Source organism: Toxotes jaculatrix, chromosome 7 (assembly GCF_017976425.1).
Source record: "Toxotes jaculatrix isolate fToxJac2 chromosome 7, fToxJac2.pri, whole genome shotgun sequence".
Taxonomy (NCBI): Eukaryota; Metazoa; Chordata; class Actinopteri; family Toxotidae; genus Toxotes; species Toxotes jaculatrix.
The window spans coordinates 24,602,620-24,626,759 of record NC_054400.1 but is presented as its reverse complement, the minus strand read 5'-3'; the positions used below and the strand labels follow the sequence as shown (position 1 = coordinate 24,626,759).

Below are 24,140 nucleotides of genomic sequence, written 5' to 3'. Positions count from 1 at the left end.
CAGATTTTATCAGACGTCAGATCGAGTTTTATTTGGAATTCAGCAGATGGGCACTATTGACCTGAGGTCCTCCTTTGTGAAAGGATCTGCAAGCTGACAACTGACCGCCATTATTCTCAGATTTATATCCACATTATCCCCATATTTTCCCATCAGTATCTCATCTCTCCTTCTCATTCCACTGCACACGGGACATTCAGAGTCGAGACGGACTCTGCGCCTGAGGAGAAGGAGGGCTCACCTTTTTCATTTTTGGATCTATTTGTTTCTTTCTAGTTTTATTTTTTTGGGGGGGAGGGGTGGGGGCGGGGGCTGCGCGGTTGGTCAGGTGGCAGTCTTTGGAGCAGGCGTCTGAGAGAAAGCGGAGGTCTCACCACCTCTCTACAGTGTCAGTGTTTCCATGGCTACCACCAACAGATCATGAACTGCTAGATTTTGTTTTATTTGACTTGATGGGGGGGAAGAAAAATCGCATGGTGATGATGATGGTTGATGATGGGTAGACGACCTTTAGAAACTAATCCGATGGACAGAACTGGTGACTTTTCATGTTTTTCTTTTTCTTTGTCTGTTTTGCCAAGCTTCCCTCTCTCTCCCCTTTAAACTCCAGTAGTGCTGAGCCAACGATATTTGATTTGATTTTTATTTTTGTTTTTTTGTTTTTTTTTTTTCTTTGTGTTTTTGTTGAAGTGCAGCGGAGCAGTTGAACCACTCCCGGAGCTCTCGGACGTTCAGCTCTGACAGCACCGGTCACTGCAGTCTTACAATGCTTTCAAAGTTTGCTTTTAAACCTTTTCCTCCTCCTTTTTTTAAAGATAAAAATGCTGCCAATCTAATAGAAGAAGAATTAAAAAAAAACAAAAAAGATCAGGAGCTCCATGGGGCCTCTTATTGGACTGTTGCCATAATGGCCCCTGGTTGGCCAGCAGGCAGGGTGAACTGGGGACTGATTGGACTGTTTTGAGTCCTCAGGAAGCGCTCAGGGCTACGCCCCCTCCCGCCCTCCCCCTTTCTCTGATCTTGTATCTCTGCAGGCTCCGGCCTTCTCTCCCCCCAGCACCCACATATCAGCACCTCTCACAGCGACAGACTCACCTCCTGTATTTGGTCTGTCACGGGGCCTGAGGAGGCTCCTGCTCTGGAAACTGGTCTCTCTTAGTCATTGCAGTGACGTCCACGTCCAATCCACAGCGGACTTTGTGCCCTTGGTTTCTGAGCATGTAACACTTTGTTTGAAGGGGTATTTAAAGGTATTGCCTGACATGCATTTAGACTGTCAAGGATTTACTGTGTTTCCTCAGCTTGCAGAATATTCTTAACAGTTAACTGGTGTTAAAAAAAAACAAAAAACGTCATGTTTTTTTTTTTTTTTGCTTGTCTCTGTCACAACCCCCCCACCGCCCCACCCCCCATTACCTTTTCAACTGAAGTGTTACCGGACAGTGTTTTTGGCATCCATGATGAGAGTGTGGCAGAGACTGGGACTGTTAATATAAGAACAAATGGGGATGAACTGCAGCACTGGATCTCAGTGTGTTTGGGCCTGAGCTCCTCTCCCTCTCCTCCTGAACCGCCAGGGTTTGTTGCGGAGGCCAAGCATCACACAGTGTCTATTACTGACATGTTTGTTTTTTTTTCATTATTTTGAATTGGGAGAGTAATAAACAGAGAGAGCTGTAGGTATTGGTTAAGATTCTGTTGGAAGTGTAGTTTTCATCCTCTGGGCAGACTCTGGCAGGCGGTTTGGGATCCTGATAAACGTCGACAGGTCGCTGTGGCCTTCAGGGACGGTATCAGGTCTCACACTTTATCATTTCTATTCATTATGTGTATGTATATATAAATATATTTGTGTGTTTATATTCAATATAGAACATACACACATAATTAGCACACCAAACTGCGCATGTGTTGAACATGCCTCGTGTGCTATGGTTGAAACACACTCGTCAGCTGTGGTTTGCTGTACACTGGAGAAAAAGAGATGTACTATTCATTTTTCCCTACATGAATTTAATCAGTAATAAACGTTTTAAAAGAATAAATATTTGACACATAATGACTGATCTCATTTGTCAGTGATTTGAGGCTTGGTCCTCACTTCATTTTTGAACCTGTGTCTTTATTTTTTTTTTCTCTGTGAATAAAATTTTATGGGAGAAGTGTGCGCTGTTCTTTTCACACAACTTATTAAACTGTCAGAGCAGCAAATGTGAGGAACTATATATTTTCCACACACCTGCTTTGTAGAGGAAACTGGATCTGACATTATCAGCAGCATCTGAAAATGTCTGATGTGTGTTCCCACACTAAAACCACATTTAACAAATGATGCCAAATGCATCAATTGTTAAATAAAGAATCAAACCTCAAACTGCAGGTGATGACCAAACAGTAAAACATGAAGTGATACTAAAGTTAAACAGGCCTTTTTTTCCTGCTGACTTGTCAAACACAGGTGAAACTAATGACGTTAGTTGCTGGAGCAGCGTCATCGCTAACGTTATTAGTTCCACCTGTGATTTTCCTCCAGTGACGTCTCAAAATGTCTGACGTGAGGAAGCTCTGAATGATTCATGTGGGAGATGAAGTTGATTATAAGGTTATTTTTGTCCCAGTGATTGTTCCCGGCTCCTTTTGATAATATTTGATTCAGTTTTCATTAACCCATTTCACGCGCATATGACTGTATACTCTTGGTGTTGATGAATGGATCCAGCTCTAACCCTCAGTCTGTTCTGTGGATGTGTTTCAGCAGAAAGCGAGGAGCCTCATCAGCTTATTTCCAACTCGCCCGACTCTGAGAACAGAAGAGGAAGAAAGGCGTCTGTATTTCTAGGCCAAGTCAGAGGAGACGAGCAGATTGTAAAGTATTTATTTGTACAAAAAAAAAAATCCCCAAAATGCTAAGAAAATTGCATGATAAATATTTTGAATAGTCTGAAGCATTCTGTAACTGAAACAGTGCCGTTAGTCAGTGGTGAATGGAAGCACTCACACGGAGCACAATGAGCCCACCCAAAGCACTAAATTCCAAAATAACATCCGACCGAGCGGAGACAAGCAACAGAAAGCACACACACACACGAACACACACCCTCAATGGCATGTCCGTCTGTCACTGCACCGCACACACACACGCACACACAGCATCAGGATGTTTGCCACAGAAAAGACGCAGCAGACGGTGAATTTAAAAATGCCTTCGATTGGAAAATGAATCAGTACACTCTACAGCAGAGGTGTCAGACCTGTTCCACAAAGGGCCGTGTGGCTGCAGGTTTCTGTTCCAACCAAGCAGCAGCACACCAGACTTGACTCATTTAATCAACTGATCTCAGTCTTCAGACAGTTGATTGGTCAAACTGTGTGTTCTTGATTGGTTGGAACTAAAACCTGCAGCCACAGCGGCCCTTTGTGGAACAGGTTTGACACCCCTGCTCTACAGTGTCGGAGCGACAGTCTCCAACAATACATACAAACAGGAAACAGAAACAGCAATTAGGACATAATGTGGACAGAACCAAGTATGAAACTGTGTTGTCCTAACAAACTGTGACATGAACAGAGACAAATGACAGCGTGGTGATGGCAGGAGTGACTGGAGTTTAATCCAAGCCCTGCTGCAGACAGAAGCAGGTCTGATCCTGATCTGTCAGTCAGCCAGTGGAAGGAGGAAACTCTGAGCCTCAGACTACAAACACACCGATGTCCAGTTTCACTTTTTTTTATTTCCCCCCATTTTCTCACTTTCCAGAAACATGTTCCTGCCTGTGGGAGGAACATGTTTCTGTCATTGTTCAGAGTTTCTGATTACGTCCACTCACACAGAAGCAGTGGAAGAACTTTCTGACTTATCAGAAAGTGGTACCAAGAACTGTCAACTGGACTGACGTGGGGGATGAATTTGCTGATTCTGGGACACTCTTGGATTAAAGACAGAGATTCATGAGTGTTTCCGGTAAACGTCCACATCATATAGGTGAATAATTTGAGACAGAACAGAACTTAGATCTTCTCTCTTCCCAGTTCTGCCACGTGCCACACACCCGAACAGTCAAACAAACATACGTATGAGTGATCATGTCCAGCTCACCGGTGGACGTCCTGCTCACTGTTAGGACACACATGAAAAAACAGAGCCTACAAATAACAGGGTACAGGTATATTTCTCTCTAAAAAAAGATTTTCATTCAAAATGTATGCATTTATTCTTATAAATATATTAATTTCGACAAACCTATTCGACTATTATTTTTTATAAAAATCATTCTTTGGGTTGATCCTTCCCAACAACCAGCTGAAATGACAAGAAGACATCTGCATAGGTTTGCACAGCTGCATTAGACGTGAGTTCAAACGCAGACAGACATGAGACACATCACACTGTAAAGTCATTCATGCTCAGAGATTTCAGGTCATACTGTTTTACCAATGGAGTTACAGATATGTCACCTAAAACGGAAGCCCGGCAGCTAAGAAAATCAAAGTGCCCACAAAGTATTGAAGCAATGAGAATGGAGGTAGACCTTTTCTATTAGTGGTGAACCAAAGCAGCTCAGATGTTGACCACTGCAGAGGAAGTTCAGAGGAGTTTCTGTACACCCACGCGCCTTTGAAACGACACGAAATTCAACAGGTTATTGTTGAGCTGGATTGACTGACTTGGAGAATTGATGAGCGTTTTACATAGTTCTTCCTCCTTCTCAAGCTGATGTAAACATTTTGAAAATTTGGTCAACTAGGAAGATGATTGACATCATGAGGACAATGCTAGATGGTGTCTTTTTCTTTGAAAAAGGATAAATGTTTAAATGTTAAATATAATGTGAACTGTAGAAGGACAAACCACCTGGACAGACGGAGTCAGGAAGTCCAGCCACCCAAAGGTTTATTCAGATGTCAGAGCTGAACATGAAGGCCTCGTAGAGTCCACCACAGACGTGAGACAGCTCCAAACAAAAAGTGCTGGTTTTCATACATTCATTTAATCTAAGGACCCTGTCGCTCAGAGCTGATTGTGTTCTGCTCCACTGATACGTGAAACTTAATCATGGGGATTTAACTTTGGGGACAAGCGGAAATACAAAGGGGGATTCTACTGAATGGACTTGTGGAAGATGTGGATATTCACTAGGCAGGAGAGGTGTAATAAAAAGAGCATTGGTTGCATTATGGGATGTGTAGGCTCGAGTGTTTTTGGAGCTTGATAGCGGGGACTAAAAGGCAGGAGATTTCAGCCTCTGCTGCTTTGAATGTGACTGTTACTTTTTGAAAAGCTGCTCAGATTTTTTTTTTACTGCACAGTTTTGTTTTATTGGCTATTGAAACTTGCTGTAAACACAGCACAGGCAAAAAAAAATCAACTTTTAAAGTTGTTTAGCAAATGTTAGAAAACAATTGTTCACACATCACAGCAGGCTCAGAGCAGCATTAGCAGTAATCTAAAGTCGTATTTCTGGCAAATGAACCTAGTTTTAAGGCCAATATTCACTCTCCTTTTAGCTTTGTTTTCACTCCCATCAGGTCCTGAGGGACACATTTGCCTCTTTAGCTGCTAAATGCTCCACTATATTCACCAGCAGGTCACTGACTGTGTCTGTCTGTTGTTTGGTGCTGGAAAGCTGGCACTCAGTGGGTTTACGAACACTGCCTGCTGCTGAAAACTGGGTTGAACAGTGTTGAGACTGAACCAATACAGTAAAGTTGTGTTTGTAAAAAAGATTAACTTTAAAAAAGTTGCTCTGTGGAGGATCTGAGGAGGATGGCAGACTCTATGGAGAATTCTCTGTGGGCTTGTTGCTACCAGAGGCCCCTTTCACACAGTTATTTGATTCATTGTTAATATGAAAACATTGTTCAGTGCAGCTTTAATAATTAATACTGTGAGTCCCTCCACTGTATGGAAGTAAATTACCATAGTGCCCCTTTAAAAGTTTCTTTATCTCACTCTGTGTGGGACGTTTGGGTCTGGGACATTAAATGTCAATAAGAAAATAAGCTTTCTTTATGTCATTTGTTTTGTCCTGATGCATAAAGCTGCTGCCTCATGTTCTGAACATCCCCTGAACAAATGAATAAACCTGAGAGATCACATGGGTCGGCTGCAGCTTCACTGCTCTGGTCGTCATCGTATTCTGATGCACAGCTCCGTCCTACTGTCCCCGTCTTTGCCCGCGATCCTGCACCGTCCCACATATCCACCCGTCTTTCCCCAGACTCCTTGGCCTGATAACTGGGATGCATACAATAAGAGTTTCTACATAGTGTTCCCCTCTCTACAGAGTTGGCAGTGGGCTAGTAGAGATGGTCATAGGCACTACAAGGAAACCTTCCTCTTTGGAGGTAAACTTTGTGACCCTGTTCATGTTCTGTAAGACCGGTAGCTTTCTATGAGAGGGGCTTAAGCCAAAGCCTCTGGGGAAGTCTTATATTTATCTCTCACTGTCAGCAGTCACCAATTAATCAGTAAGGAGAAGAGCAATGGGACAGATAAAGTGCAAAACGACCCCCCTCCAAACCTCAGTGTGTGCCACTGCCCGTCTTTGGCTGTGTTGTTACCCCTGTGTTTCGACATCGCTCCCTCCTCGTCCCTTGCTTCGTCTGTCTCTGTCTGTCTGCCGTGCCCAGGCCCAGCCCAACAGGGCTCAGTTCTTTTTGAAAAAAGAGAAAAGTCTCTTGTCCCGGTCAGAAAGGCGGTGAGCTCGTCTGGAGGACTGACCGCCGTGGGCCCTCGATGACCCTGACAGGGAGGAGGGGGCCGAGCGCCACTCGTCCTGGTGCTTGTCCATCAACTGCTGGTCAATCACTCTGTGCATATCATCCTGAAGCCAAGGACAGAGGAGTGAATCAGAGAAACGCAGGAGAGAAACGTCACACAGAGAGGAAATATGGCGGCAAGTTTTGAGGAGATTGGGCTCATCGATCGATTTACCTGTTGAGTATTGATTACACAACACAATCACCTCTCACCCCCGGCAGATCATTTATTGCTGCTTAATATCGCTCAAAAATGAGACTGAGTACATTTCTACTTATAAATATTAAGTTCTTCTAAATGCTCCCAGACTGTCTGTGCTAATTTGATTAAAAACCTTTATTTGGTAAAATGTGCAAAAGAAGAACAAAACTAAAAAACGTGTGCAGCACTTTTATCCAAAGCTCACAATTAGCTTCTCACTCACCCACTCAAACACACACACACACACACACACACATTTTATTAGTGTTTATTAGTCTTCTAACTTTGGATGTTACCTAATATCACTCACTGTAAAGCAGCATAAATTTAACCATGCACCTGAGAAGCATTAAGATCTACTGGGGATACAGGTGTGTTTTTGATGTCTGCGATGTCATCTCTCAACAGGGAGGGTGACCAGTGGACCCACCTCCTCAAAACATTCATTTAGAAGCTACAGGTGTGTGGAGAGAGACAGGTGGAGGGAGAGGGTGGAGGGTTTGGATGGTTCTCTGTGATGGTCAATGGTTTCAGAGAGAAGGGGAGATGGGATGGGCTTTTCTCCTGAGTCAGTTAACTGTGGCATGGAATGGCTCAGCGTGGCGTAGACGGGTTAGTGCACGGTGATACTGCGAGATGGCGCAGCTCGGGCTCACCTCTAAGGCAGGAGGGGGGGTACCACAGGGGAGAAAGGGTGGTACGGAAGCTGAGAAAGGCCACTAGATCAGAAACCACAAGAGCCAAACAGTAAAGAGCCCTGAGGAGGCAAACTGTAGGCAGGGAGAAGAGAGAGGAAAGAGCTGCTAGTTAGGGATGAGGAGGGGGAGGGAGGGAACACACACACACACACACACACACACACACACACACACACACACACACACACACACACACACACACACACACACAGTGTCCTCAGGCTATGTTTCCTTTCTGACACCCACAGCCAGCAAACTGACATACACCCTCAGAGGTTAACTGAGTGGTTTAGTGTATGTGCACAGTGTTAAAATATACTGACACTGAACACGAGTGACGGGGGAGGGAAGGAAAATGAACTGTTCTAGCAGTTAGTGTCATTTCATTCTTGTGTACGTTCTTTATAATAGTCTGCTGAATTCATTCAATTGGATGAACAAAATTCATCCAGAAACTATATTTACACAACAGTTTTCTTTATGTAACAACATTAAAAATGGCTGTTCTAAGATGCTACAAAAGGACTGTCAGGCTTTTACTAATAAATCGTTTGTGACCTTTGACCCACCTGCCAGGCCTCCAGCTGCTGCGACAGGTTGAGCTTCTGCTGGATGGCGTCTAGGAGCTGGCTATTCAGAGACATTATGTCTATTTTACATTTGGCCAGCTCCATCTCCACCGCTTTCTTTCTGCAAGACACACAGAGACACTAGAGGTGTCCTACGAGTACGACAAGTACAACAGTTTGACTGTTTGGGGAATTCAGAGTTAGAAGAGAATATCAATATTACGTCCGTCTGTTATATAAAGCTAAGATAAAGCCAGACAAAGTTATCTTAGCTTAGCACAAAGACTGGAAACACAGGGAGACAGCCTAGACAAGCTCCAAAGCTAAACAAGATTCATCTAGCAGCATCTCAACAGCTTCATATTCATATGCTTCTGATCATCATTTCTATTGGTTATGAAAAAAGTCATAGCAGAGTCATAACTGGGAACACAGTCTTTGCACCACAACAGTAAGAGCAGAAGGTCAAAGTTGAACGAAGAGGAGGATCTGTAAACTGTGATGTTCATAAGCAGCGTGGGTAATAAAAAATGTCCAAGATGTAATAAAACGGATTGTCCTTAAAACATCTAATTGAGTTTATGAAGAATATTTATTATATATTATAAGGACAGTATATTTACTATAGAAGGCCTGCAATGTTCTACATGTTCTATATAATTACTAGTGAACGTGACCATTATTAGGATTTACAGCTGCGTCAGTGTGGCGCTGTATTCATTTTATGATGTGATTTGTTCCTACTTGGCTATGGCGTCGTCTCGGTCTCTGATAGCACTCTGGAGCTGCTCGCTGGGTTCTCGGACTTCAGCCATCATCCTCATCCTCTGGTTCTCCTCCCGGAGAGAGCACATCTCCACAGAGAGCAGCGCCATCTGCAGGTCACATGGGAGAATAAGCCAGATCCGTGAGACACGGACCTCATAAATTCAAGATTGCTTCCAGGCTTTAATGGTAAAGTTACACAGAAGGTTGCTCATGTGTGAGATGTTTAGTTGACCCAGTTCAGCGGGAAAACAAGTGGCCCCCCGTGTGTGTGTGTGGGGGGGAGGGGGGGGCATTGATGGCATTTCAAAGCAACAGGAGGGAGTGAGATGTCCTCACAGAAAGAAGACAAGGTCGGAGCAATGTCCCACATTACAAACAATATACATCAAATTCACTCTGGCTCACAAGCTGGGGAGAACTACATGTGCAGCACTGGGATTGTCCAAACATTATTCTCAGACGTGAGCACTACTTAATGCAATGTTATTCCATCAGGACAGACTGGATGTGATCTTGAATTAATGAGGGCTGTCTGACACTCTACCTTTCATATGATTAGCAGCAGAGCTGCGGCGAATAGAGTTTTGCCTTCAGCTCAAGTGCTTCCTCACCTAATCTCTCATGTGTTTGTTTACATTTTACAATGCAGATGGGTAGTGCACGTGCGCAGGTGTGTGACAGACGTCGGTACCTGATTGTGCAGCTGCAGCAGCTCCTCCTCGTTTCTGCGTGTTTTGTCCTGCTCAGCTTCGTACAGCTCTCTGGCCTCCCTCAGCTCTTCTCCCAGCTTCCTCACCTGCTCCTCCAGAGCCTCCTCGTCACTGCGCCGTGAGCCCTTTCAACACACAACACACTCTCACTGTTTATGGATTGCCAGTGCTCACAGTTCATTGTTGTGTGTGTCTAACATAGGCCCACAGAGGATGTATCCTGTTAAAGCATTATTAAGCTGTAAATCTTCAACAGTTTGTTTCAGCTTTGCAGCATCATGAACTTTATGAGGATAAGTGTCCCTTTAGGTAACATTTTATTTCATAGGTTCTACAGGAACCGATGTGCAACTGTAAAGTCACAGTAAGGTTGAGGGCAAAACGAGACTTGGAAGTATATAAAAAGAAGATTGTTTAATTGCAAACAACACATGAGCTGAATGTGCAAAAATGTAACATCTGTCAACATGCAAGCAAACAGCTCAACAAGTAAGAGAATAAATATTCTAATACTGAATTAATTTTTATTTTGGTTAATCACTTCCTTCCAAGTTCCTTTGGAATTCCCCAACTTCAGATTAACTCCACAGAGTCCAATCTGCGTGGTAGACAGACAGCTACTGATAGGGCTGGGTTTTATGATAAACATGTGCAGTAGATCCGATCCTGCTGAGAGATAAATATAACAGGGTAAGATCTTGTTAGACTTTAGTTTTGTTACATTACTTCACTTTGTTACTTACTGTGTCTCCATCATACATCATTTTACTAGCTGCAGAAAACAAGAAGGTGAGCGGAGACAAGAACACAACAAAACCTGTTCTGTCTGCCACAGTTTACTGCTCCATTTCATTTTCAAAACCAGTTTAATTCAGACAGAATATACGCCCCTGGTCACCACCATATCTCTTCCTGGCTCCTTCTTAAAAACGAAAATTTTTCCAGTGCTGCCCAGCTGCCAGAGTGTTGTTCATTACCGTGGACTCGTTGCCATCCAGCAGATTCTGCGTTAGCCTCCGTAGCTCCAGAAGGCTGGTGTGGAGGCTGCCCGTAGGCACATCCTTGGCTGAAGACGTCTCAGAGGACTCGTCCATGGAAGAGTCAGTGGACAGCGCCGAGTCCGTGACGTCGTTTCCCCGGAGATGGGAGCAGAGTGAGCGGACCTCACAGTAGGCCTCCCATAGCTGAAGACGCAACTAAACGGACAAGCGAGGGGGAGAGAATGTTTAGATACGAGTTACCCACCTGCCTGGTGCTGACAGCGGGTGAAAACAAACTAAGACTCAATGAAACATAATCCTAGAGTTGTAATAATAACTACCTGCTCCCTCTCCTGCTCCTGCTCCTCCTGCTCCATGCTCTGTTCTATCTCACACAGCAGGCTGGATGGGTGTGGGGTGAGGCTTTGGAGGCTGTGCTCCTCTGTCAGCTCCTCCAGCTGAGCCGTCAGCTGCCTGTGGGACACCTGAACCTCCTGGAGCTCCAGCTGGCTCTGTCGCAACTAGACATGACAAAGGAGACAAAACTGGGCCTTAACAGAGCACAGTTTGAATACCTGTAGAGCTCTGACAGGGGTGAGGACTAATTTAAGGACAGGCTGTAGACCTGTAGAGGTACAGAAGGTAGTAGCCACCCTCAGACATCTCAGAGTCCTTCATGCGTGTCTCCGTACCTGTAGGTCCTTCTCGTGACACTGCTTCTCCAACACCAGCGTCCTCTCTCTGAGGTCGTCCACTGTACTCTGTAGCAGCTCGTTCTCCTCCAGCATGGCGTGCATCCTGCGCTCCAGCTCCATCTTCCTCTCTGACAGCATCTTAATCTAACATGTCAGACAGCACCGGTTAGTTACTTCACCACAGGAAATAGGCATTAAGTGGAGAAACTGAGGATTGTTTAGATTTCCTGGTCGATAGTAGACAAATGGGCAGCTATGGATCTGATTAAAGGCTAAATTTTGTTGTGTTCCTGACTCTGAGGCAAGCTGGGCGCTTACACAAGATTAAAAAGTACTCCCACTGGTCTAAAGAATGTTTGTTGCCTAGCACGGGCGTAGGCGTTAGTTGCCACCCTCGTCTTCGGGAATGTTTTGGTATGATATGTTAGCGTCTCCACAAAGCTTGATGTCAGCTCAGTCCTTACCATGACTGTGTAACGGCCCTCTGCTGAAGGCTAGCATCGCAGCACCACAGCTCCTCATGAGTTGTTTTTTCTTTTCAGCTGCCTGAGCAGCTTTCCCCATTAAACTAACATCAGTTCTTGTTCATTTTTATCCCTCCTGCTTTTGACCTACATCTGGTAACCTACTTCACAGCGCAGCAGCTTACGTGTGGATCAGTTGTTTTCACAGCCATGTGTTCATCTACATTGCCCAAGTTCTGGATATATTTTTGCTATAGTTTCTGTCTTTACACAAATAGGGCAAAAAGCCATTAGTCATCAGCTCGTCATATAAAGGCAAAGCGTTAGAAGAGTGGGGGCACCCAGACATTGCAGTACCTCAGCCAAATATAGAACAGTAGCCTCTTCTCCCAATTATAGAACAGGCTCTGCAGTCTGGGTGTTTTCTGCCCAGCTTTGAAGAGAAGCTACAGGGAAATCTCGGCTGTTTTTAATGCACTAACATAAAACCTTTGTTCATAACATATTTGGCTGATATCGTATATGATCACCACTGACATCACAACACATCTCATGCTCTGATTACCAAGCATGTTTTTCATGCGCAATCTCAGGAAACAGGGATTGCCATAAGGATGTGTCAAATACTGATTTTTTTTTTAATTTATATATAAATTCCATGTGAGCTTCTGTTCCCTTTAACTTTCTGTGACAACATTAGATCCAAATTGATTCCTGTGATCAACTCATTTCATTGGACAGAGTAGAAGCAGCTGTAAATTCAAAGTAAAATCACGGTGCAATCCTTGTTTCTACAGTTTTACAAGACTTCACATGCAGCATGCAGTGTGGCCGACAGACAGCGATCGGTAACCACTCACTTCTAGCCCTTGCTGCTCCAACCATGACGGAAGGAGGGTGAGGGGAGGAGGAATGGGTGAGGAGAGATTACAGAGAGAGAGGAAAAGATAAAGATTTAGAGAAAGTGCCCTGGCAGAGGAAACAGTTCCAGTAGCATTTGCTGAAAGACGTGTTTTCCTTTAGCAGGATTTGCAGGTGACTGCTCACACTGTGTGTTCACTCTAAAAAGTACACTTCAATCAAATGCACTTAGCATCAAGTGATGTATAGTGATAGTGGCTCACCTCAGCCTGTAGAGTCTCTAGTCGTGTCATGTGCTGGCTTGTAGACATGCTCTTCTCCCTGAAGTCGTCCCGTAATGAATGGACCTGAGTGGACAGCTGCTTCTCCACCTCTGCAGCCTGGACAGAGGCAGACAGACAGACAGACACAGAACATTTGTCTTAAATCATTCTGCTTTTACTTTAAGAGTGTTAAGAGTTAATCCTACTGATTTATTGCTGCACTTCTGTAACACTGACAGACTCACAGTAGGCCAAAAAAAAGATCAGAATCGATGCTGCAGAAACAGATACCTTGTTATTTTCTCCACACACTCTTCTTGTCAAAGCCTGGTGCCTACGTTACCCACAATGCAACCTGACCACTGACAGTTTAGCCAGAGATTCAGGTGTGCTATGCTAGGAGTAGCTAATGGAGTTTGGAGCCTGTAGCCTGCAGTGGAGACGAGGGGAAAGCTACAGAGGTCTGGTAAGCTCGCCTCTGTCTAACTCCACACCCCCAGGAATTTTTTAATTTTCAGACCTGTAGTCTTCAGCCCCAGCTGACTTCACACAGATCCCCCACAAAAGACTCCATGCAACTTTTTTTTTCCACACATGCAGTAGACCTGTATACAGACTTTAATTAATGTTCTCTGTAATGTTGATACAACAGCACATTGTTAAACTGTTACATTAACAGCTCAGTTAGACAAGAAAGATTGCACAGCAGCTCTTTAGTCTCTGTTCCCTTACTATGATACTGAGGTGACTCACTGGAGTCTGATAGGAAGTGTAAGCACACACGCACACACACATGCATGTCGACATGCATAAACACACTGATGTTCACAGTGTACTCAGTGTTACTGATGCAGTCTGTTCCTGTCGGTGGTCTGTTTAATAGCTCTTCCTCTGAAAGCACAATTTTACCCAAATGTCATGGCCTGTTTTAAAAGCTGTAAATAGTCCACTGCTCAGTATTTGTACTGTCCAGAGCTGCAGCAGCAGAGGGAAGCAGTGCATCAGCTGATCTTGTTGGACAGGTGGGCTCAGACAACACAATGCCTGGCTGGGGCTTCATTAGCATAAAGCTGCACTCAGGAAGCTACCGTTCACATTATCATCACTGCCATGGCAACAGCAAAATCCTAGAAATGACTCACTTTTTACAGCTCACTGAGGAGGCCAAACATGATGCATATGTCAGTGGCCAAAAAAAACTTTAAGCAAGGAAGTGTTAACTTCTAATGATCTGTATATTTTTATTTAGGTTTGTCTGTTGATCACGATGTGCTGAGTGAAACTGAAGATGACTTATCATTATGAATTGCAGCCTCTAGGTGGCACTACACACTGCAGCAGCTCCTCAGGAAGCTCACAGAGGTTTACAGAGGCTGAGCAGCTGGTCCTGTAGATACATTATCTTACTTCAGTTCACTTCTGTCCTTAGGTAACACTGGTTGTAGTCTGTGTTAGTGTTCTGCTGGGAGCCTGTGGAGAGGACAAGCTGCCAGGACGACTCTGCTTCAGCTCCATCGTTCTGGGGCTCTGCTCTTAAAAGAAGCTAACACTGTCTAAGCACTGTGTCTCCTCTGTTGTAACCTGGAGTGATTTTTACAAGAGGATTGTTAAAAACTGCCTATAAAAAAAAGTCAAAAGTTCTCCTCACATAAAATGTTTCTAATACTTGGGCAGAGGTTATCTGCACTCTTTTTTGAGTACTTACAATAAATCTATTAATCATCCACCTCCCAGGGCAATGTTATTACAGAGAGATTATGAATTCTTAAGGTGCACTGCATGGGAACCATAAGTTATTTTACCATAAGTTATTTTGTGACATTACAATAACAATGATTAAATTATTTCCACCATGCTGGAAAATGTAATCTCCTCCCTGTATATCCATTAATCATGGCTGGAAATACTTTCTACTAATTATTATACTTTCAACAACAAAAAGATGGAGTTTACAAACTGAGGACAAAGTCAAAACGTGTACGTCAAGTTGTCAATCACAAAACATACTGACTATGGTTTATACTGAGTGGATAACATTCATCAGTCGTCATTTGCTGAATATTTAACTTAACTGTTTAAATATATAACAGTATTCAAGCCTTGGATCAACCTTGTATTATTATGAGCTGATGTCTTCATCAGTTGTAGGTTTCAGCAGTGAGGATCCCTTCCGCGTTCAAAAGGCTGCGTTCAAATTCTTAAATAAATTAGGGCTTGGTTACGTTGAGTGACATCCCCATAGATGGTCACTGGCAGTTAGCTCTTTGCTAAAGCATCGGCTGAGCTAGGCGGCTACATCCAGAGGCCTCCGGCTACCTCCAGCGGTTGACAGGGGCTGCAGTGTCCGTGTTTGTTTGCCAGTGTTCGGATAGGTTTTTGTGACATACAGGGCTTGTTGTAGTGTAGACTGTACTAACCGACCGTCGAAGGAGTCTGTGTTGCAGTTTTTTCGGTAAGTAAATTTCTCACTATTGTACCTGGGTGTTTGCACTAATTAGCATATATTAGCATATTTGCCGCTGGCTTATGACTTCATTGCCGATCTATGGTCGCTGCTGATACAGACAGAGGACCGGAACAGCTAATGTTAGGAACGCTGTTGCGGTGTGTTCCGTGCTCTCAGAGTCCGTTTATTGCGGGAATACTAGGCTACAATTTTATTTCGTCTCATTTTTCTGTTTAAAAAGTCCGACATTGCATGGACAGAGCAGGTCCGTCAGTAAGCAGCTGCTGTTGTTTTTGTTTAATGTTATTAAACATTTTAATATATTATTATGTTTTAACGTTTTAATATATTTATTAATATGAAATAATGATTGTTTCACAGTTAAATAATAGGCTAGAAATAAATTCCCCCCCAACTCCACCAAACTCTGCAGCTCCATCTAAAACCTCTCTATCTGAAACAGTCAGGTTTAAAACAGCAGCAACATTATGATCTCTGTTGTATGCTGTGTGTCGCGGTCTTACGGGGTCGAGCTAGTCGGGTCGGACTCGGGGACTGTCGTGTGGTGGATGTAGCTGCGTGTAGCTGCCGCTTAGCTTGTTAGCCTAGCTGATTAGCCTTAAGCTAGCTCGGTTGCTCCGAGCTAAGTGGCCGGGTTCTCGGCTGGCTCCCACTAAAATCCAAGATGGCGCAGCTCAAATGCCCATGGTTTGGTCACGAAACCGACTCCCCGAAACCAATGGGTGACGTTGCGGGTGCTACGTCCATGTCTTATAGTCTATGGTTTGTATGTGACAGCTGCCTGATGCTGTGACCTGTGTGTGGGAAACAGATGTGCAGCCAGAGGAGGCCAGTGCAGCAACAGGTCACAGTGGTGTCGTGACATCTGACCCACTGGCCCAGTAAGCTGACAGAGATCATGTTAAAAAAAAAAAAACACACAGAGCTGACTGCAGACTGCCTGTTTTGCAGAGAGGAGCTTAATCTGCACATAAATTCCTGAGATATCCCAGATCAAGCATTATCAGCATGACAGGACAAACAGGGGGCAAACCAGACTGCTGCCACAGTGTCCTCAGTAGAGAGACACATCCTTTCCAGCCTTTTTACTCTGCCATTTACCTGAGCAAATACTGTGCAGTCAGTGTCCACGAGGAGGAGGAGGAGAGCCCAAACCTGAAAAGAGTATATCACTCCTGTTGCAGGCGGTCTGTGGTTGAGGAGCATGATCTGGCAGATTTGACTGCAGGTGCATCATGGGTCTTTGGTAGCACAACCTAGCATCAAACTATTTGTGTCCCTGGGCCTTTCTGTGGAGCACATTCCCATGGTAACAACACATGGAGCTTCCAATTTGCATGTCACTCTGGTTGTCATAGCAACCAGGGAGAAGTGGGATTGGTGGAGCTGTGACTTGTGGTCTCAGTGCTTCTGGTATATTCCTTAGTCACTTTCACAGAGCGCTGCCGTGTCTAGACTTATGGAGGATGGGCAACCCCACTTTCAAACGGTTGCATAACACATCCTCAGAGTGACAATACGTACCAGTCACACAGCTGATCCTGGGAGCAACAGCTACCTTGGACTGATGGGAGGCAGACGTTATGTGCTCCGGTGACTAGATGTGAAGGAAAGAGATAGCTGGACAGACGCCCAGGGACCGTGTTCAACCACTGACTGCAGGTTGTAAAAGGAGGAGTGAAACTGAATCCTGTGCAGTGTGATCTGGATACACAGCACTGACACCAGATTTCTGCATTTGTCATTCAAAAATATTCACATTACGCCCTGCTTGTTAAATTGTTGTAAAAGACAAGTAAAAAAAATGGTATTGTTCCTCTATAGCCTCAAATAAACAACTCTGATGAGTCACTGGAGGCTGCTGTCAGATTTTAATGAGGTAAATTCTGGAGGTTGAGGGAAGTGGAATTGACCGTGTCCATAATGCATGCAGGCAATTATGCTGGAGTCAGTGCATCCCCAGGCTTCTCTGAGCATGTGTGGTGATGTAATTAGAGAAAGGTCCCTTTCCTGCTGGTTCACTCTGATCAGATTAGGCTTGAGGAGACTGGCTATCTTCGCACACAACCACCCATACAGACTCGCACACACCTCAGAGGCTCATCTCTTGGATCAATGACACATAATTTCTCTTGGCGTTTTGAATATTATGTATAGATTTTTCAGCAGAGTTGACAGATTCGCTTAAACATGTCCAGACACATATACCCACAGAGGAATAACCACAGGGGGTATGTGTGTCAGCCCAGGAAATGATGAGACGGCAGAGCTGAAGATTAAATTTTTCGATCTTCTTTGCAAAAAAATATATCTAAGTTACCTGCTGTTATTAATTAAGCTGAGTATGGACTGGAGTTGTTTTGGTTCTGGACTGAATGCATATGGCAAGGCTATTAGCACGGATTACAGCCTAATCCCCTCAGCGCTGCATCTTACCCCATGACTTACATCACTTCCTATGGAGTGCCCTGCCTTCTCAAGGTCATCCCACTGCATCCAAATGAAGGCTCCGTTAAGAACAGATTCCTGAGTCGTCAGGAGGGCGATGTGCCGTTTTTATATATCTACTTTCAGGCTGAAAGATTTGCTTTAGAAATCACCCTTTGTAGTTATATAGAGGACAAAAAATGACTTATTCTTATATGAATAAATCCATAAATAAATGCAAAAAAAAATCAATATTTCATTTAATACATGAAATTAAAACAGAGATGTTTTAATTTTATGAAATGTGATTACTTATGTCCTGATTAATTACCAGTATTCATTTATTTATTCATTTATTTGTCCATTAACTTCAGCATACATTTATTATACTTTTAATCACATAACATATGCAATTATTTATTTATTTATTTATTTATTTATTTATTGGCTAATAAGTCCTTTTTTGTCCTCCACAGTGTTGTACTCGCACCGACAAACCAGTTATTTCATTAGCATCCCCTGTTTGTGTGTTATTGTTAACCCAGAGGCTGTGGATGTTGTTGCCCTGTCAGTTAGGATCCTGGTCCTCAGTAGTCACTCTGAAATGTAATTTCCAGCAGGCATCTCAGAGAACTGCAATAATAAGCTCATAACCATGTGATAGACAGAGAAGCATGTGCTGCTCCAGTTAAAGAGTTAACCATTACATGAACTACGTAGGGCAGGGGAAAATAGCCACCTCCAGTGGTGTCACTGCTGCAGGTTTCCTCAGGACAGTTACAGTTACAGTCACTCAGAGCTGTAAACAGTTAACATTACTTAGTCACAGCCCATTGCTTAGTAATGAGCCCAGACAGAGAAAGAGAGAAGAAAGCAAGAAAGACAGAGAGAAAGAGAGAGAGAGAGAGAGAGAGAGCACTGTGGTTGACCTCATTTATTCTATTACCCAGCAGGTCTCCCTCTGTCTGCCCAACGCACTGAATCATGAGATCTGGATCGATGGAGTCAATTAGGTCTCATGAATTTCACTGAGTCACAAAGACCACAAGATATGCTCTCCCCCAAAACACAATACAGACCACTTTCAGGGAATATCTTTATAGACGCCCACACCCAGGTTTCAATTAAATTAAATGCTGTTTAATTATGCTAAGTGCCAGCTTTTGCTGCAATCCACAGTGACTGACCCATCCAGCACAGGCCCTGATTGCAAAGTGATGACGGAGTTGGGGCAAGATAGGGCAGAGGCTGATTTAATCTGATCAAGACAATAAGGACAACTGCTCTGCTCAGCGGTGAGCTGAGGGTTAAAATCAACCACACAGAGCCTTCTGCTCCCTGAACAGCGTGTGCCCTGCATCAGGTCTTATCTTATCCCAGGAGGGGACACAACACACACAAGTGTGAGCGTTGCCATAGACAGCAGTGCTGACGGGGTTATCAAAGCACCTGTACTGGCTTGTCAACCTTTGTATACGCAGCTCTGGGCATCCTGAAATGTAGGCTCTGCACCCACTGCCAGCCTGCCTGGCAGCTGACAACACTGTGATGCCTCTGTTTACAGCCCTTAAGTTGATATAATGGTCTTACAGGTGTTTAGACTGTATATCCCTCTGACAGGCAAGGACGCATGCTGTTGGTGAAAACCAAAACTCAACCCTGTGACATAACAGCGGCTAAAGCATGAGATACTGTTTAGGAAATATGAATATTGATATGAATATTCTATATGGCTGCAGTGATAATCCATGTTACCTTATCTAGCGTGGGAATGAAGCCAAAGAGTTGGCAAATTAACAAGGACATTTGACACAGCATTTACATTTAGTATGGAGGCTGTGTATGGATAAAGTGTCCTTGTTTTGGTGTAGACTGAGCTGACTGAACTGTTTGAGCTCCTTAGCAAAGGATTCATCAGCTGGAGCTACAAACACCAGTGCTCTCAGCTCATTCAATCTGCATCTGCTGCCGATCTGAGTTCGCCGTGATGTGTGTCCAGTGCATCAGCAAGAACACGGCCTCAGGTCCTCATGTCAGCCCTGAGCACTGCTATATATGTCTGCATGTATCTTTTCTGTCTGTCTCTGTCTGTTTTTCTACCTGTCTCATATCAAAGCTTTTCTGCTCTGCCACTCATAATAACTGCACTCACATTACCTGTCAATATGCATAGTGCTATTGCATAAGTGTGCAGTCCAATCATTCTGAATTATTCAACGTAATACCCGGAAGCTCCGCTTTCATATTGATGAGTTGGCATAATTCAGGTGAAGTTAGAGAGCGACAGCCCGAAAGGAGGTAGATTCCCCCCTGAGGGATGATGAATCTTCACTTGGCTGAGCACCTTATGTCATGTCAGCCAGGCACACTTGAATTGGACAGAGTGGCCCCAAGGCCAGGCCAGGGAGATACGCATACCATACACACACACACACACACTGGCATTTCCATGAGAAATGTTTCTTGGAAGGGTGGAAGTCTAAAGCAGCATTAAGACCATGTGATTCGCTAACTGAAAGCCCAGACTACTTAAATTTTCCATACAGACTGGCTCAGTCCTCTGTTCATTTGAAGCACACAGACACACACACACTGCTCACCCTACTGAGTTGCTCCAGCAGTCTGTGGTTCTGTTCAGAGAGCTCACTGATGGCCTTGGTCTTGTCCCTGTCAGCCTCTCTCAGCTGGACCTGGTGGCGCTCCAGCTCTCCCTGCAGCTGCTGGACATCCGTCTCCAGCTCGGCCACGCGGCCCTCCCACTCCCCCTCTCGACTTTCCAGACGTCGACGCAACTCATGCTTCTCCTGCTCCAAGTGCTGCATGTGAATGAGGGGAGAGAGGGTGATAGGGTTAAACCCTGATTTGATGTACAGCAATTTGGTATTTTACAGAGCATAAGCACCAAATGAAAACACTGAGGGTGTGACAATATAAGAGACGTCACACAGATGCTGGTGCTTCAACAAACAGAGGAAGTTGTGCTCAATCCTCAGAAATATATTTCGCTGAAGGTAAAAAAGTGCAGGATGGCAACTTGATCTCCTCATTAAACTTTTCAACAATTAAGGCAAATCTAGTTTTTTTAAGGGCTCAAACTGTCATTCTTCACTTCTTATATGATGTTAACAATGAAGAAAGTCTGCACCATACACCAGAAAGAGAAGTTTTGTTAACAAAATAAGACATAAAAACGCTCAGAGAAGTGGCAATAACTGCAATGGGGATATAAGATGAAGACACAAATTGAATCTGGTGCAGTCTGGGATATAATGTGGGGATTTTGGATTGAACCAATCTCTTGTGTCCCTGGCTCCTGGAGTGACAGTTCAGATAATAAGACGCTTCTTTCTTTTCTCTGGATGGCAATGAACGGTGAGCAGATGCACTGCACCACCGGCGGCTGCCAGAGTTTGAATGAGAGTTGTTATTATGGTTAAAGTCCAAGGCTTGAAGCAGCTGGCATCTTTGTGGTCACTATTTTCATCTCTGGGTAAATGTCCAAACAAAAGGAGAGATCAAAGATATTCAAAACAGGACCACAAACAACAGCAATCCCTGTCAGAACAGGATACCAGGAGCTGTAACAACATCAATAATAAGAAGAGCCTGACATTAGGAGGCGGCTTATTTCTCTGAGCTCCAACATGGGGATGAATATGGATCAAAGGGCCGAACAGATGTACAGTAGATACAGTTGGCCCTGGACAGCCACAGGATTAGTCTTTGTGGTTTCTCGGGCCACGTGTTGGCTTGTGTGAAGGATTTTGAAAACAACAAGAACAACAGCTCAGTTGCACAGCATTTACTGTAAACATGATATGTGAAAGAAACCACAGACTATGCTCCACATTTTTGTTAGCGTGGCTGCTGCAGGTGGTGTAGTTCACTTTCTTTCTCTGGATCACAGTGACCAGCAGGTTTCAGTTCGCTCTGTGAAGCTAGTTCCCAGCTAATATCACATTAGGTACAATCATACACTTCTATAAAAAAGGAAATCATGCTAGATGAACCCCCCCCCCCCCCCTTTCTCTGGTAGCTTGAATGTGAAGCTCTACAGGCAGCATTTCTTAGGATCCTCTTGAGTTTGTTTACACTGTGAAGGCCCAAACTTGGCTAAAGGATTATGGCATTTTGAGGACAAACCAGATTTAGGCTTATGGCAGCATTAAAGCTAGAGTACATAGCATGTTCTTGTCTTAGTTTACCTCTAATTTCTCGTTGAGATCTTTGTGCATTTTCTCATATTGCTTGGTCAAGTCTTGGTTTCTCTCCAGCAACGCTTTGCCGAGTTTAGCAGCTAAAACCAAGTCTTTTTCCTTTTGACGGAAGAGCGACAATAAGTCTGCGTTGTGCCCCACCGCAGGCGTTTCTAGGTCCGACAGCTCCTCCTCGTCGTCCCGCTCTCCGGTAAGCATGGCCAGTTCCTCCTCCAAGGCCATACCGAGGCCTCCGGAGCCGGCGTGCCGCAGCGGGTGACCCTGAAAGCCGCCGGGCTCCTGAGCGGCGGGGCTGGCCCGGGGCTCCATGCAGTCGCTGTCCAGTTCCAGTGGTGCTGAAACCACGGCAGACGTCTGCCGGTCTAGGCAGAAAGCGGACATCGCCGCCCGGCGGAGGACAAGCCAACAGATAAGAGCCGACTGATTTCACTCCGGATGAACCCACCCTGCTCTGACTGGGCTGGGCTGACCGGACCGGCTTGTTATCGACAATCCATCCATCATTCTCGAAATTCAGAGCTGGGCCCAGTTAGATTGTAAACTGCTCTCTCTCCAGTTTCCTCACGTCCCTCTCTGCTTGTTAAGCCACCAGTCTGACTCTGATTGAATCACCAGCAAACACCGCCTCGTCTGCAGCTCCCTGACTGGCTGATTATAATTGGACACGCAAAATGTTTTATCCCGGTATAAACCGCCTCGATGAGCTCTGCGTAGCGGTCGGTCGGTCAGGGTCCACGCCGTCTCGGGGTCCTGGGTCCCCCATAATGGTCGGCCTTTTAGACCGGAGGCATTTGCCAGCCAAACAGATGAGCGCGATCCCGATGCCTTCTCAACCTCTTTTCCTTCTTGAATGCGCGTTCCCGCCACGGTAGTGACGCCAGTTGCAACCTGTTACAAGCGGCCAGCCCATTGGCTAAAAACGATAGCGCCATATTTTGGTGCTTCTCTCACACATCTGTGACAACCAGTAAATGAGCACGTGAATGGATAAAATAAGAACAGACCGTTGCCTAAATGATGCAGTATCCATCGTTTGAAACGGTGAAGCAGTGATTTAAAATAAAACCCCATCAAAGTACATTTTCCAAAAACTGGTGCTTAAAGGCAAAACAAAACAAAAAAAAAACCCGATATGATGGTGGGTATAATTTACGTTTTGATATATTACTATGATGTTAAATAATAGCCTGTTAGAGCAAACTAGTACCCACATTATAATACCCATATGAAAAAAGACACTTTCACGCATTTGTTTTCACTGTAACCATCAGATCTCCAGACACAAATGGTTTTTCATATCCCTGACAAATGACCTCGGCTGATATTTTGGCAGATTGGCTGTTATTTTGCTGATTAGGATTTTATAAAATGTGTTGCATTGTTATATCAACCTTATAGCATAGAAAGCAATTAAAATGAGTTCCCCTTTCGCCTGCTTTAACATTAAATGCTGTAATAGTATATATTATTAAAATAATATATGTAACAATGTAACATTCAGAATAGTGGGTAATGAGTAACCTAGGTTTACTTTTGATAGTGAAATACATTTTACTGATAATATATGTCCTTTTACTTAAGGTGCTAATGAATTTGCTAATTCATGTGTGTATGGACATCCATTGGAGAACTCCTTGCCAACAATTTAAGGGGGTAATTTAGTGTTAGGGCATGACAAGAGTTAAGATTAGTTAGCATTAGGTTTAGGTTAGTGAGAGAAGAGGTTAAAGGTTAGGAAAGTAGTCATTAAGGCCCTCGCAGATATAGGAATATGTGTTTATCTGTATGTATGGGTGCGGGATGAGGGGGCTGAGCTGAGGTTAGGATGTTGGGGGTGGGGCATTCGTGATGAATGATTACAAACAAAGCCTTTTGAGCTGATAAAGTAAAGGCACAAAAGAAGTGGGTCACTGCCTGCTGGTCCACTGTTGCCTAGCTTCAGGGACTGAGGGGGGCCCTACAGTAGATAATGGGTGATTTCCTCAGAGCACATCAAAACCTCATTGCTTCGATAAACCGCTAAGCTGAATGAATTTATCAGCCCACATTATCCTTATTAG

At 44.2% G+C, this 24,140-nt stretch overlaps 1 protein-coding gene across 1 annotated transcript; it reads right to left on the bottom strand.

Moving 5' to 3' along the window:
• Positions 1–6,647: 6,647 nt before the first annotated feature.
• On the bottom strand, positions 6,648–22,461 carry bicdl1 (BICD family like cargo adaptor 1). The gene is made up of 10 exons (XM_041042848.1): positions 22,069–22,461; positions 20,464–20,679; positions 12,970–13,086; positions 11,379–11,525; positions 11,028–11,207; positions 10,684–10,902; positions 9,688–9,831; positions 8,973–9,103; positions 8,229–8,349; positions 6,648–6,824 (listed from the first exon to the last, which is right to left on the bottom strand). The coding sequence occupies exons 1-10, from the start codon at positions 22,459–22,461 to the stop codon at positions 6,648–6,650; spliced, it is 1,845 nt and encodes a 614-aa protein (XP_040898782.1).
• Positions 22,462–24,140: the final 1,679 nt, after the last annotated feature.

Bases quoted from the DNA above. Each gene is read 5' to 3' on its own strand.
- bicdl1 (XM_041042848.1), bottom strand. From the start codon at position 22,461: ATGTCCGCTTTCTGCCTAGACCGGCAGACGTCTGCCGTGGTTTCAGCA. The intron at 13,087-20,463 runs GTGAGCAGTGTG...GCCTCTGTCCAG, and splicing joins TGCTGGAGCAACTCAGTAGG to GCTGCAGAGGTGGAGAAGCA. The intron at 11,208-11,378 runs GTACGGAGACAC...TGTCATGTCTAG, and splicing joins GTCACGAGAAGGACCTACAG to TTGCGACAGAGCCAGCTGGA.